This window comes from Hyperoodon ampullatus (assembly GCF_949752795.1).
Source record: "Hyperoodon ampullatus genome assembly, chromosome: 6".
Classification (NCBI taxonomy): domain Eukaryota; kingdom Metazoa; phylum Chordata; class Mammalia; order Artiodactyla; family Ziphiidae; genus Hyperoodon; species Hyperoodon ampullatus.
Window position 1 is genome coordinate 43,748,567 of NC_136919.1, and position 16,213 is coordinate 43,764,779.

General features: G+C 43.0%; 1 protein-coding gene across 7 annotated transcripts in view; it reads right to left on the reverse strand.

The window, feature by feature from the left end:
• NTRK2 (neurotrophic receptor tyrosine kinase 2) overlaps nt 1-14,935 on the reverse strand; it is a gene marked incomplete at both ends in the record, with an annotated part of 379,052 nt that extends 364,117 nt beyond the window's left edge. For all 7 annotated transcript variants that reach the window (XM_079706398.1, XM_079706397.1, XM_079706396.1 and 4 more), the window contains one exon: nt 14,724-14,935. In XM_079706398.1, the coding sequence (XP_079562524.1) occupies nt 14,724-14,935 (212 nt within the window). The remainder of the gene's footprint in view (nt 1-14,723) is intronic.
• Between the last annotated feature and the right edge of the window lie 1,278 nt (nt 14,936-16,213).

A 16,213-nucleotide genomic window follows, 5' to 3' on the forward strand; every position in this document is an offset into this window, starting at 1 on the left:
CACCTGCACTTTATTTTTTTAACATTTTTATCCAAGTATTATTGCTTTACAATGATGTGCTAGTTTCTGCTGTATAACAAAATGAATCAGCTATACATAAACATATATCTCCTCCCTCCAGAATCACCTTTTAAGTGAAGCACCATAAATGCAGTCGCAGGGAAAACTGGAATTGATCCACAGGGATATGCATTATTAGCTATTACACAACAGAAAAGGCACAAATCTTCCCCATTAGACCCATTTGTTTGTTGGAGATCGGATGTCCCTGGAATGATTCTTCTTCCCTGGTTTTACCTTGTTTTTGAGCTGGCCTGTTCTGCATCCCTCTTCGTCTGCTTACATTCACCCTCCATCTCTTCCCTGTCTCTCATTCCTGTTGGATACATAATCAGCCTGCCTCATCAAAGCTTTGCCTTTCTTCCTTTCCAGCTATCTGTCTCTACGATGAATTGATTTCTTATTGTGTATGAACCAACATAGTGCTACTTAATTCCATAAAGGTTATTTATTTAAACAAACATCTTAACCTGATGACTTTATAAAAGTCATGTCTAGAAATTTACACTTTGACAGCCCAAAGAACAACCTATAAATACTCTAATTTGGAATTCTAAATGATAGATTTGTAGGGGACGGGAATACACATGCATATATCCTTGTGTCTGTGTATAATATGGAGATCTAGGACATTGTGCTGGGGAACAGCAATAAACAAGATCCACATGGTCCCTGCCTAAATTCATGCAGTTTATATTCTAAGGGGGTGTAGAGACAGGTACTCAGGTGCGCATTTACAATACTAAGTGACCTATGGTGGGATTGGGAAACACTGGGTACGAGGCTATACGAACACACAGAAGAGACACATAGCCCAGAGGTGGAGAGGCAGAGGAAGTTAGCCAGAGGCAGAAGCCATGAAAATGGTGTTCCTGGAAGAGAGGACAGCCAGTGTGAAGCCTGGGAGACTAGAGCTCCATAGGGGAATTTAAAACTCAAGGAGGCTGCATCAGCATATTAAAGAAAGGGAGAGGCAAAAAATGAGGCTAGAGAAATGGGTTTGAATTTGAGGATGCAGGGCTTTTAAGACTTGTTAAGAAATTGTGAGGTTTTAATATATAAATATAACGTTACCCTAATTTAGAACATCAATATCATGCAGGGAGAGCTAGGCAAGCAGTTCCTAAAATTCATATGGAAAAAATTATCATGCAAGAATACTCTTGAAAATTCTGAAAGTAATTGATGAGTAAGACTAATACTTCAAGTAGAAAAAATTTATATATATGTATACGAAACTTTAGGAGATAAAAAGTTCAGTGCTTTAGTGCTAGCATGTAAACAGACAAACTGATTAACAGAAGAGGACAGATGTCAAAATAGGCCAAAATACAAAGATGATCTTCATACTTAATCAAAATGTTATTTTAAATTAGTGAGGGAACGTTCGAATTATATAATCAATGGTGCCAAGAGACCTGATGGGCTGATTAGCTCTCTTGAAAAAATATATAACAATTTTTTTTGCTGCTTCACTCCTTACATTTTAAAAATCCAGATAGCGCAAAGCTTTAAATACAGAAGCATGAAATAGTAAAGGTAACAGAAGAAAATATAGGAGACTTATTTTAATCTCTTATAGAAGGGAAGACTCTTTTTAGCCACATTTACAACACAGAAGCCATAAGGAAATAATAAATTTTACTACAAAAGCATTTAATTCTGCGTTACCAAAAAAAGAACTATAATCAACATCAGAAGACAAGCAAAACATTAGACAAAGCATAAATTTTCTTATTGCTAAATAGATTTTAGGAATCAATTTTTTGAAAAGGTCACCAAACCAATACAAAAAGAAAATGGTTAAGGGATACATAGTTCACAGGAAAAGAAATACAAGTGGCTTACATGTATATAAAAAGATTTTTAACCTAGATCATAATTACAGAACTGTGAAATAAAACAATGATGAGATGCTATTTCCCAAGAATATGATTGACAAAGGTCAAGAGGTTTGATAACAAACAGTATTATTGGCTTGGCTATAAAAAAAGAGGTGCTTCCAGTTTGGGTGGGAGAATAAAATGGCGTGATCTTTTTGCCAGACAACTTGGCAATATCTATCGAATCACAAATGTCTTGCAAATGTCCCTGCAATTCAAATTCTACGAAAATCATGCACGTGTGCAAGAACTTGAGCACAAGGTTGTTCAACTGGAGGTGAGTTAAATAAAAACTATTCATTCAATGGGTAATGTGTGGCTTTGAAAAAAAAAAAGTTTGAGTACATATGCGGATACAGAAACGTTTTTAAGATATGCTGTTAAGTAAAAAAACACCAAAATGTAGAACACTATAGCATGCCCCTCATTTGCATACAAATTTTATATATATATATATATATATATATATATATATATATATATATATATACATACTCACATACTCATGTTATGAGTAGACTATTTCTAGAAGCAGACACACAAACTAAAATCAAAGTTTCTACTGGAGAGAGAGGCTGAGGGATTAGCAGGTTGGAGACTAACTTCTCATGATACACTTCTTTATACTGATCATATCTCTTATCACATTCAAATATTACTTTTTTAAAAAACTAATTACTAATAAAATTCCATACAATAAAGTTAATGCATTTCAAAGAAAAAATGTGCAAAATCACTTTAAAGACTCAGAAAGGCTCCCAGGCTTGAGCAAGTCTTGGCTAAAGGCACTAACCTTTCTAAAGAAAGAATGTGTCAATCAGAATTGGTGCCTGGCAGTGAATGAAGGAGAGAGAAAGGAGTGTCCATCCAGGGGACACAGGTCTGGGCCAAAGTACTTCAAGGTCTGCATTCCCTTTTGTGAAGGCTCTCCCATTATGGAGATGGATGCCTCAGGCAAGCTTAGCTTAATACCATTTAACATTTTAAATGCAGAATTAAGTGCCCTTGCTCTAATTCCAAGATCACCAAGCAAGCTTCCAGTTATAATTTGTTCTCCTTTATAGATCTGTTAGTGTAGAAAGCAACTGTTATGTTGATCTGTTTATTCGGGTCTATGTGATAGTTACATGCTTTGCTATATAGCGATATACTGACAATCTGGTTTGGTTTGATTTGGTTTTAACCTGAAAAAAAAAAAGAAAAACTTTGGACTTTATTTTAAGAGACATGGGGAGCCATGGGGCAATTAGAAGCAGTGACATAAGATCAGCATTTTAGAAAGATCACTCTAGCACAGTGTGGTATATGGGTAGAGAGGGGGCAAGACTGGAGACCAGGATGCCATGTAGGAAGCCGTTGCAGCATTGTAGGCAAAAATGACGGTGGAATGAATTAAATTTTTGGTTATGTAAGTACTTGTTTGATGTTCATTTCCCCTCCCAGACTGCAAGCTTGGTAAGGAGAAGAAACCAGGTCAGTCTTTCTTTCGACCAGATCCCAAGTACTTAGCATGACACAGAGCAGATCCCAGTTAATGTCTGTTGGAAGAAAGAATAAACGGGCGAATGAATGTGGGCAGTAGAGACAAAAAGAATTGGGCAAATTTAAGAAATATTTAGAGAAGTGAATTGGAAAGACATGATAACTGAGTGAATACAGGGGTTAAAGAGAGGAAGGAGCTAAGGTTCTGGATGTGCAAAACCTTTTGACCAAGTGGTCAGTGGTGCCATCCATTAACATAGGGAACACTGGAGATGCTTTGGGGTGACCATGATGATTTAACTTGGAAATGTTGAGCGTGATGCACTATGACATATCCAAGAGGGATGTTCAGTAGGCAGACGACCCAAAGGTCATCCCTGATAGTTGATGGGGACGATTATTAGGACATAAGCAACATGCAGAAAGCAACGGAAGTCATAGGTGAAAATGACATATCCCAGGAAAAGGAGCAGCCCTAGGAAAGAAGCCAAAGAGACACCAACTTTTAGGAGAGAAGCAGAGAAAAGGAAGTCTGTAAGTAAGAAGACTCTCCCTAGCCAGAGGGATAGGGAGAAAACAAGGAAAGTTCATTGACACCAAGGCCAAAGAAAAAGGATGCTTCAGGGAGAGTGAGAAATGAGGCCAAGTTCTGCTAAGAAGCAAATAAAAGAAGGACAAAGAAATACGCCTTGGATATAGTCCTGTGAAGGTCTTTGGGGAAGGCAGAGCAAGTTTGATGAAGCAGTGGGCTGAGACTGGATTGGGAGGCAAGGAAATAGACACAACGAATACAGCCCAGTCTTCTAAGATCAGGATTGGAAGGGAGAGAGGAAAGGGCAGAGACTAAAGGGAAATGGAAGGAGAGGGGACAAAGCTAAAGGAAAACTCTTCTAAGATGGAAGGGACCTGGTCCTGCTTAAATTCTGATGCTGACAAGAGAAAGAGACTGAAAATACAGATGAGAGAAGGATAGTCATCAACAGAGAAAAGTTTAAGGGGATGGGATCTGTCATAGAGATGGAGTGATTAGTTTCAGCCAAAGGCGCTCCAGCCCTTCCCGTCTACTGGAAGGAAAAGGTTAGTTTCAGATACAAGCAGTTTGTTCAAATGGAATGTAAGTGGATGAGGCCACAAGAACATCACAAATATTGACAGAGAAAAAATAACCAAACTCAGCTGGGTTACTGCCATCATTGGAAGTAGAAATGGGGATTGCACACATCCAGTCTACATGTCTACGGCTCCCACTATTAACAGTGTAAAGTATGCACATTTGAAAGGGAGCACCCTTTGTGACTGGCCCCATGTCTGGCTGAAGCTGAAACAATCACCATATAAATGTGGGTTTTAGCCTCATGTGCACTGACTGTCCTTATCACATTCTATTAAAATTAGATCTGTCTCTCCCACTAGACATAAACTACTCGGGGGCTTCTTGCTTCCATAAAGTACTTTATTTGTCTGTAGCATCACCAATGTCCTCAATAAACACTAGTTGAACTGAACTAATGTTTGCATGAAGTTTGAATTAGATGGCAGGCAGCCCAAATGACAATCGGGAAACATATTCCAGCCAGAAGGAAAGGAAAAGTTGATGGGGGCAGAAAGATGAAATTTGATTTCAGTGCACATTCCTGCTTTGGGAGTCATAGAAGATGGAGACTGGCAAAGAGGCAAGCCAGTAAGAGACCCTTCCGGAGCACCACCCACAGGAATGGACCAAGAGTGGGCTGAAAAGGTCAGGACACGACAGAGTGGCGGGTGTTCCGATCAGATGTGAACATATGGATTAGCTGATGCAATTACCTAAAAGTGCAGGTAGAGAGTAGACGTTAAGAAAACTATCCAAAAAATGTTTGTTTCAATGAGTGGGAAACCTTAGGAGCACTGCCACCCAGGTTGGCAGGGAGCAGGTAACCTGCAAAGCCATCTGACCTGAGCTGCAGAGGTGGACTTAGAGGAACTCGCTGAGAGGACTCTGTTGTTTAAGCCACCAGGAGGACTGGAGCAAGCTCTGGGCTGGCCCGGGGGGAAGAGGCAAGGGCGGATTCCAGGACAGAAAAGGAAACACTGGTGCCCATGGCTGACTGATTCAGAACCACAGAACCTTTCAGAAGTTAGAGTCCACCTGAATCCCAACCTTCAGTTTCAGGATTAGGGGACTGGCTGGTGAGATTAAACGGCTCACCCAGGATCCCAGGTTCTGATGCTGTGAGAGTTTGGATATGAACCCCCACTCTCATCTCCCCATCCAAGTCCCCTTCAGTTACACCAGGTTCCTTTACGCTGCTGCCTCTCTGACTACATTAACCTTAGCAGGCCAGGTTCAGGTGGAACCATGGTGATGACCCACAGGTCCTGTAACCCAAGATTTCTTCACAATCCATGAAAGGGGCTTTGCAGCCAAGCACCTGCCTGAGCGTGTGTGTGTGTGTGTGTATGTGTCTGTGTCTGTGTGTGCACGTTGGGGGCAGCAGGGAGGGGGATAAGAAACAGCACCAGAAACAGAGGAAGGAGACTGAAGGGTCACAGAGGGAAAAGGCCAAACCTAGAGTGCAAGGACAACACGCCAGAAGCAAAATCCCCCGTGACACTCTGAGTTCAGGGTGACAGCAGAGGGGCCATGAAGTAAAGCTGAAAGCAGACCAAAAAGGGTATGTGGTTGGTTGGTTGGGTTGTTTGCAGAGAGGTTGCTTGTTTTTCTACCATGCCTTGCCAGAGAACTTAGCCGCCGTCGTGTCAAGCTCTCTGGCCCACCACTCCCCGGCCCTGGGACTGAATGGTAAGTAAGCCCAGGCTCAAGAAGGGAAGCGAGCTGTCCCCACTGTGAGCCACAGTCAGAGAATTTGGGCCCAGACCCCTCTACCACCTCACAGCAGGGAACTCCAGGGCACATGAAGCAGAAACAACTTTTATGACAAAGATTAGAGTTTAGAAGAGCCCACCTTTTAAAGTGCACCATATTTCAGAGGTCGAAAACCAAAATTTTCATGTCTTTTGGTTTAAATGACACTATTGTAGAACTGCTCAAAAATACTTCACTGAAATAAAATTTTTGTTTCTGTTGAGGACTGATCAAAGAGCACAGACACATGGGTTTCTGAGTTGGCAGGCCGGCTAACGGACTCGCTGCTCTAAAGCTCACATATTTCACCCAGAGAAGACCTCCTGTCAGGTCCTCATCGAGAGGAATGCAGAATGATTAAAACAAATTTTTAAAAAGTCTGGGTGAGGATGTAATGTACAGCATGGTGACTATAATCAACAAGACTGTATTATATATTTGAAACTTACTAAGAGAGTAGATCTTCAAAATTCTCATCACACGAAAAAAAATGTGCTAACTATGTGTGCTGATGGATGTTAACTAGATTTACTGTGGTGATCATTTTGCAAAATATGCAAATATTGAATCATTATGTTGCATGCCTGAAACTAATGTAGTGTTGTAAGTCTATTATATCTCAATGTTTTTTAAAGTCTGGATGGTTTAAGGAAGTAAATCCTAAATTGTTAGAAAAATTGTACAGTTCAAGATAATTAAGTCTGAAAGGACCACATCTTGTCGAGTTTTATACGTATATGTATATATTCATAGACACATGGTACACACATAAATAGAATTCTGGGGGGGTGTCTGTCCAAGAAATTATTGGGATATGAAGATTACAGGAAAGGGTGGGGTACTAGATAGCAATAGGTCATTCTTTGCAGTAAAAAAGGGAACTGTAAATGATGTGTGATTAGTAAAATTTTTACCCTATACTAGAAGACGCCATATTCCCAAGGACATACAAATCATTTATCTTTTAATAGTATAACAGGTTACAAAGGAGGAGATGATGGTAGAAGGGAAAAGACATGGATGAAGCCTCAGTCCACCTCCTTCCCGCTGCCATGCTGTTTAACTTGTGAACATTTGAATATCTACTCCTCCTAAAATTGCTTGTACTCTCAAGGTGAAATTTGGGCAGGTGGGGCTGAGCAGACAAAGCCCTAAGCGAAACACTGGATAAAATTCTCTCCTGAATTATTCTCTGCTTGACCAGAGAGCCCTGGGCAAGCCCATCAACCTGACAGTCCCTCCAAGGCTGTCAGGACCTTCCCACCTACTTCAGAGCGAGGTTTTAAACCTAAATAAGCAGATGTCTGTAAAATGCTTTCCAGGCCCCTTGGGGAGAAGACCTGCATGAAACCAGAGGTATTGTGTATATCTCAGAAGTGTGCTCATAACTGGAAAAGCCTTAGTGCAGGCTGCATACAACATATGAAATGGTAGCAGAATGAATTCTGAATGTGGGTCCATACCCCTTAAGCTTGCTCACTGGCTCAGCCATCAATCTTGAGGCAGTGAGAAGTCAGGGGAAAAGAGAAGGCTGGAAAGAATAGTACTCTCTGGCCACAGGGCATTCATGGGAGCTAAGACGGACTTTGTACACAGGGCTGTGGGTTCCTCCATGTACATAACCACCCCTGACTGTGGCAAGGACTCCAGGGCAGCAGCCTCCATTCTGCTCTGTCTGCTCTGCCCTCCCTCCTATCCCAACCTACCAAGATGGTCCAGCAGGTGCAAGGTCAGCATCCCTCACTGCAGCCAACTCATGAAGGCTTTTCTCTGTAGCCTGACTTTTGTGTCTGCATTACTTACAGAAGAGGAAGACTTAAAATTAAAACAAACAAACACACTCACAGTAAAGTAAACAAAAAAATGTATTTCTTCCCATGTAAAGATCAAGTCATTGCTTTGGGATCAGTAGCTCATGAACTTTTTAACTGCTTTGTCTCCAGTGGAGACGGGTTCACGTGGACTTAGCCAGACCAAGCTTGTCTTCACATCTCTGATGCTTCTCAGATGGTGAACTGGAGTCAGGACCAGTCCAAGGACACAGAACAGAGGGGAGGCATCCTAAAGTGAGGGCCTTGGCACTTCGGGATGCCAGGAGGAAGCTTCTAGGCCCCACAATGTCTTTAATGCACCGTGGCCTTAAAAGCGACTCTCTTCACTGCCCCTTGTTCATGCAGAGGAGGTTGGAGCAAAGCATTTCTAAGGCCCCTTTTTTTCCGTGATCCTGATTTTAAATGACCTTGTGACCTTGGTCTCATCAGCCCAGCACTAACATGCCACGAGTCTTCTGAGCAGCTCACATTTAAAAAGACATGGATGTACTCTGAAATAACCTATATGGGAAAAGAATCTTAAAAAAAAAAGTGGATATATGTATATGTATAACAGATTCACTTTTCTGTATACCTGAAACTAACACAACATTGTAAATCAACTAAATTCTAATAAAAATAATCAAAAATAATTTTTTAAACATCTTTATTGGAGTATAAATGCTTTATCACATTGTGTCAGTTTCTGCTTTATAACAAACTGAATCAGCTATATGTATACATATATGCCCATATCCCCTCCCTCTTGCGTCTCCCTCCTACCTTCCCTATCCCACCCCTCTAGGTGGTCACAAAGCACCGAGCTGATCTCCCTGTGCTATGTGGCTGCTTCCCACTAGCTATCTATTTTACATTTGGTAGTATATATATGTCCATGCTACTCTCTCACTTCACCCCAGCTTATAACTTCCCCCTCCCCGTGTCAAGTCCATTCTCTACGTCTGCGTCTTTAAAAATAAAAAATTTTTAAAAGACATGGATGGCTTGGAGAATTCAGAGCAGACACTGAAAACATTCACATAGGACATGATGACACTAAAAGTCCTCAGATTCTCTCATTGCTGGGCTCTGAGCACACAGCACCACTATTACTTGATAGCTGATGTATAAACTGCACTTTCTCCTGAATGAAGGCTTTGCGGAGATTCAGAATCAGAGCATGGAATCCAAAGCCCTAGGTTTACATCTGACAAGCTCAGGCCCAGAGACATTAAGGAGCTGTTTCAAGATGAGGTAACTCCTGACTAGAGCTTTCTATAACATATGGGGTTCTTTGGAAATATGTAAGTTTAGTACCTATGCATTATTTTTCTTCCCAGCTTTAGAACAAACACATGCATTCATTCACTCCTTCATCTCTGAGATGAATATTTACGACTTCCCAGTCCTTTGGATAGCCCAGAGAGCAAAGTGAGTGGTGAGAAGGCATCCTGATTATGTGGGATCTGGACACGGGGAGGGGGAAGGGTAAGCTGGGATGAAGTAAGAGAGAGGCATGGACATATATACACTACCAAACGTAAAATAGAGAGCTAGTGGGAAGCAGCCGCATAGCACAGGGAGATCAGCTCAGTGCTTTATGACCACCTAGAGGGGTGGGATAGGGAGGGTGGGAGGGAGGAGATATGGGGACATACGTATATGTATAGCTGATTCACTTTGTTATACAGCAGAAACTAACACACTGTTGTAAAGCAATTATACTCCAATAAAGATGTTTAAAAAATAAAAATAAAGAAATCAAATATGGAGCTAAAATTATCAGGCCACTGAAGAGCTCAGATCTCTGCCACCTGGGTAGTGAGATTTGTGTTTTAAAGACTTAGGCCAAATAGATTATGACAATGATCAATCAACTATTAATAACGCAAGGCTCAGGTTTTTTCTATCCCCTTCTTTCTCTCACACATTTCAAATGAGAAAAACATCGCCCTGTCTAAATAACCACTCCCCCAAATCATCCAATTGATTTATAAACACTAAGAAGAACCAAAACTTGGTATTGCTCTAAGGAGCAGCAGGTTCAATGCCACGTTCTACCCCACAGCTTTTGAACCTATAAGAAGGTCTCTAGAGAAGTGGCAAAGTTAGTTGGAGGGATAATGTCAGGGTATGATATTCAGTAATGGCTTGATAATGTTTCTCTTCCTAACAGGCAAGATGAGCAATGAGTTAAAACAGGAGGGACTTGCTTGGTACCAAAGGTTAAAAAAAAAAAAAAAAAAAAAAAGGAAAGGAAGGAAGGAAGCAAGGGAGAAAAAAGAAAGAAAGAAAGAAAGGAAGGGAAAGAAAGAAAAGAAGAAAAAGAAACCTGAAACAGAAAAAGAAAAGAAATTCAATTCCCTTTCCCCAGCTAAATAAAAACTCTAGGTTTTATAGCCCTATGACCTAGAGATAGTCAAAGAAATCATACAGAATGTTCCTGAGGAGAAAGAGACCTCAACTCTCAGCTGCTCAGCCAACTTTTCAGCTTAGAAAACGTCTTTACAAGGGAATATTGAAAAAACACAAACAGAGGTTTATGGGATAGAAACAGTGAAAGATCTTAAACAGAATTAAACATAGTGCTGGAGAGCTATGACCACATCATCTCAACTTCCCATTACTTGCTTCTAATAGCATATAACCCAGGCTCTTCTCTTAACTCTAGTGCTCCGAATTCCCATAAGGAAATATCACTTTTCGGAGAAGAAAAAAAAATCAAACACATTTTCCTGTATAGTCAATGAGAGGTGATGGAAAGGGGGAGGTGGAAGAAAGTAGGGTCAGAAGGTCAGGGGATCTTTCAGTTGTTTTACCCAATGTAATAAAAAACCTCCTCAATGTAGAGATAGAAGATATGAAAGTAAGAAGATTTCAAATGGTTGTGCTGAACTGAATTCTGTAAATACCTTCACCAGGAAGACATGCTTTCAACTCCAGCTTGCAAGTTGTCGTGAATAATGAATGATGTAAATAAGACCACCTTATTTATTAATAAGTCCAGTGTGGCTTATGCAACCACACTCAAAACTTAGTCTGTGGTTCTTAAATGCATGTAAAGCACAATTCAAGGTTCTAGAAGCCCCAATGGAGGGGCTGAGAAGTAATATCAGAGTAATAAAATCTGATGCCTTTCACTGAATCCTTATAATGGATCCAGAATTTTTTTTAGTACAATTAATTGCCATGGAAAAGCTTACTAAGGTGAGAGAGCCAAAATCAATGGGTTAATGACATAACATTACAGCTGCTTAACCAAGCCAACAATAAATTGCATACAGAGGCTCTGGCAGCAGAAGCTACAAATTCTATTTATGCTGTACTAAGAGGAAAAATATTAGACTGGTCTCCAAATATTAATCCAAAATCAGCAAATGTCACTGAAGAAAATTAGAAATAAAAGGTCATTGCTGGTCTTCATAAAATATGGGCAATATAAAAATGCCCTTTCAAAACCATGTGAATATACTTAACACTTCTGATATGACAGACTTTATGTCATGTGTTTCTGACCACAATTTTTAAAAATCCATGACCTATTTTTTATTTCAACCATACCTTTTACCACTAGGTGAGACAGAACTTGTCCTTTGCAAAGCATTTTGCCACATTCTGAGACTTAAAGGTCTGGTTACATAACTCCAACCACAGACTTTACTCTTGAATCCCATTTATATGTGACAATAGTATTGTTTGTAACTTTAACTTAGCACTGTTTTGGTGTAACAATCTCCAAATAACAGAAGCTGGCACATACTGGCAGTGTGATGTTAGGCAGCTGTGATGTGTATCTCTAGACAGATGTAGACCTAGACAGGGGTCACATTAGTGGGTAAAGAGTATGAGACAGATACTGTGAAGGGGAGATTTTTAATAAAAATAGGTTCAAACAGTGACTGAAAACAAAATGTCAGCATGGCTTAAAATATGCATATAGAATCAAAAAATAAAATCCTCTCCCTTAATTAGTCTATACATATATTTTTAAAATGTTCTACCACGGGCTCTCTCTGCACCTTAAAAGGCACAATGGTTGTGCTTTCCCCCCAAGATATAGATATTAAAAGATTTACTATTTTTAAATGATAGGGTAAACTGTTGTTTCAGCAAGTTCTAATCACGGTTTATTTAGTTACATTGGTCCTATTTTTAAAAGATAGAAACATATAATTTCAGCTAAACTCCATTAAACTAGAACTTTAAAACAGGTTATTTTAGGAATACCATTGGGTCTAATAACAAAGTTAAAAAAAAAGGTGTAATTTGGTTTCAACTGCAGCTGGTATCCACTGGCCGAGAATTTGAAAGCTGTTTAAGCAAATATTAATATGTAAGAAAGACAGCACAGATGGTGTCATATAAGGATGAGAGTGAAACAAGCCCTACCACTGATGTCACTTTGATATCAAAGCAACAGAATTCAAAATAATTATACAAAGTGCTTTCCAAACAAAGATTTCATTACACTTTACAGATAAAGACACTGGGACACAAACTGCCCAGGCTCAAATAAAGCTGAGGGAATGAGCAGACAAAAGTACTTTTTCTCAGAGCTCACCCCTATCAGCCTGACTCATGTTTCTAACCTAATTCTCCATCATGAACACTTAGCCTACACACCTCTCCGTTCTATCAGTCTCAGTGGATTTTCAAATCAAAAGAAGAAAATGAGTAGAAATTAGGAGTTATGATTAGCCATTATTAAATGAATAACTGTGACAAATGCTTTGGTAAATGTAAAAAAAACAAAAATTAAGCCTGAAAATAGGAACCTGCCATCAGATAAAAAAGCAACAACAATTGTGAGAACTAATACATGAAAGCTCTACTCAAGTCTGTTAATTTCATATATATCAGGCAGCTAAGACCACTAAGGCGTAAAATAATATTTTTTAAAGTTAAAGAGAGTTTTATTTTTCCTCCAATTATGGCCTTAAATAGTACTAAAATGAAAAAAAATAAGCCCTAGTTTTCCTCCTTCATTATGTATCTATCACCTAATACAGAATTTATAAACAATCACAAAAGAAAACAACATCTAACTGTATACAGACACTCCCCATGGCCTCAGAATAGTCTAAAGGGCTCTGAATTCCATATGGCTTCCTCCATCTGACTACTGACACCCCATCTCATGAAAAAGACACAGATCCTGACAAAGGGCCACGGACACTTTGACCAGCCTGGCACGCTTCCACCAGCCCAAGCCAGGGCCAGCGCAGTCGGGGCCCTACCCACCCTTCCTCTCCAGCCCTGCCTCTGCTCTCCTTGCCAAAACGATTGCCATCCAAGCATCCTAGAGCCAGCCTGACAGTTGGCTGCTCCCGGCACATCTCAGCACTGCTGCGCCGGCACGTTTCTCCTCTGTTCTGTTGTCATTGCCTTCTGCCTGAGCCTTCTAACAGGAGCATCACCAGCAGAACAAGCAACAGAGACTGGGAAGGTCTCTTACTTACATTAAAAAACAGGTTGTCTCGGTCAACTACGTTGGCACAACCAGGGCGGGTGTTATCCGTGGGGGGGAAAATGCATGCGCACTCGCCAACCGGAAGGCCACAGCCCAAGCCCTACTTTCAGGGCTGCCTATCGTGGTGTCAAACAGCCTCAAGAAAACCAGGAGAAACTTGGCCTTATAAGCCTCTATACGGATGAATAAAATCTCATGTCAATGAAACATATAAAATGGCAAAGTCCCTGGGAGTGGTGGGGGGGCAGGGAATCTCTAATAGAGGGGACAGGGGCACGCTGGAGAAAGGACTGGTGAATTCCTACTTGGTAATGGATTTGTCACAAGGCATCAGAATAGGAGGACAGAAATACATAATTCTGCTTCTCCATTCGACCAGGACAAGCTCAAGCATTTCCAGGGACCTAGGGGTCCCAGGCTAAAGGCAGCATTCATCAGAGTATTACACACTGCTTATCATCCAACTTCGTCCTGGGGAACTATTCAATGGGCGATTAAGATTTATAATCCAAATGGTCTCAAAATTATATCTCTGGGAAGTCAAGTCCAAATTAAATCAGACCAGGCTTTTAGGCTTCCAACGATCACATTTTCTCTTTTGAGCCAGTGCATTTCAACTCTCAGAACTTCTCCTCTTACAGATCATTTTCAAGGCCATCTCTGGATGCAATCTCCTAAGCAAAATCTGATATATAAAATGAAAAGGGAAATTGGTGAACTCCAAACCTCAGAGAACGAAGCTAAGGGGGGGGGTGACTCTAACTTCCTTCAACAGATTTTTCAAAAGTTAATTATTTTAACCTCCTTTCTCATAAATATGACTGGAACTTCTCCTAACACAATACACACAGAGCACCTTATGAAACAAAAATATCCAAAACGAAGTTATTGCATATGGAAAGCCTAAAGCACACGCAGCAGGGCTTTGAAATATAAAGTGCATAGGCATATAATATAGTAGACATTTGGAACATTTTAAATTGTCACACTTCTCGTGTCAGCAGCCCCAAGGCAGTGAAACAGGTAACTGACAGATGGTCCAGCCCTGCACCTCTCATCTCTGACTTCTCCCAAGACTTGAAACAACATTCATGCCCAGGACGGACCCGCCTGGCCAGCCCCGGCCCTAGAGGCCAGGAGAGGAGGAAGGAGGAAAAGCACCAGCAACTCACATTTCGGTGATGTTCTCGGGGTCTGCACTGGTAGACTCCAGCCTCGGAAATGCCACGATGCCAGGAAAAGGGTCGCTGCACCAGATCCGAGAGGCGCTGCATTTGCAGGATGTGGGACAGGCAAGAGCGGCCCTCCAGAAGCCCACGATCAGCCAGCAGAAGCCCCAGAGCCGCGCCATGGCGGGCCCGTGCCACCTCGTCCAGGACGACATTCCTAGCCACCAGTGCCAGCCCGAGTCAGACTAAGTACGTGTCCCTGCGCGGCACAGGTCGGCCTCCCCTGCCGGTGCTGGATGGCCTTTGCCCCGCTCGCCGCTGTCTCCTCTTGGTGCTCGTCTCAGGCGTGCAGAGCCGAGCGTGTCCGGGACTGAGCGTGTCCTGGCGGACGGCACCGTTCACAGTGGCAGGGGCATCCCGGGCCTCCTCACAGGGGGCGCTACCGCCGCTCGGGGCTCCTCCGCGGCCGCCGCTGCATGGCCCGGCGAGCCGAGCACCGGCCCGCGGCGCTCCCGGGACGCTGTGGGGCGCAGGCTCCTGGCTAGACTCGCGCTGGGATCCGGGACGCACCTCGGGGCTGAGGACAAACAGACACGCGTAAGACTGAGCTGAAGACCCCGTACACCACGAATAGGGGTACTCTCCCTCCGCGCTCGCGTCACCCCCACCCCGAGCCCAGCCGGGGACTGTGGATGGATGAGTGCCCAGCTCCGGCCCCAGGAATAAACTGGCTTCTCGATGGCACTGACGCCGCGGGGCCTCCGGTGTGCTCACTCTTTCCCTGAGCCTGAGGTTGAGGGAGGGGAAATAGGGCAAGGGTCCCCGCGACAGGATTCCATGACACGGACCAGGGGTAGGACCCTTTAAAGGGAGACGCGGAGACTGCCAGGGACGATGGTTCTGCGACGGGGCTCCCGAATGATGCTGCAGAATCCGCCACGGCCCCTGCGAGCAGGGGGCGCGGGCAGGTGGCGCGGCGCGTCCCACCTGGGGAGCTGCCGCTGCCGCCCCAGCGGGGAGACAGTGAGGGCCGAGACGACGGAGGGCACTGTCCGCGCTGCTCACCCGGGCTCTGGCACCTACCGCCCGCCGGCGGCGCCTGGGTCCAGGCTCCTCCTGCCGCTGGGCACGGAGCTCGGAGAGCGCGAGCGAAGGAGCGAGCGAGGCTCCTGCTCCAACCCAATTCCGGGAGCCGCCGCCGCCGCCGCCGCCTCTGCTACTGCTGGTGAAGTGACGTGAGGGCTGACGCAGAGCAGGGGCAGAAACTCCAGAAAATTAGTCTGAAATCCAAAAACACACACGCTCATACACACACAAACCCATAACACCCTCCAGACAAAAGCAACAGGGAGAGGAGGGGAATCTGGGGGCGAGCAGAGAGGAGGGAGGCATCGGTGCCACTGGCCAGAAGCAGACAGCAGCAGCATGTGGGAGTTCACACACGCGCACACCCGCACACAGCCCGGCCGTATAGACGCGCGCGCCTGTGTGTG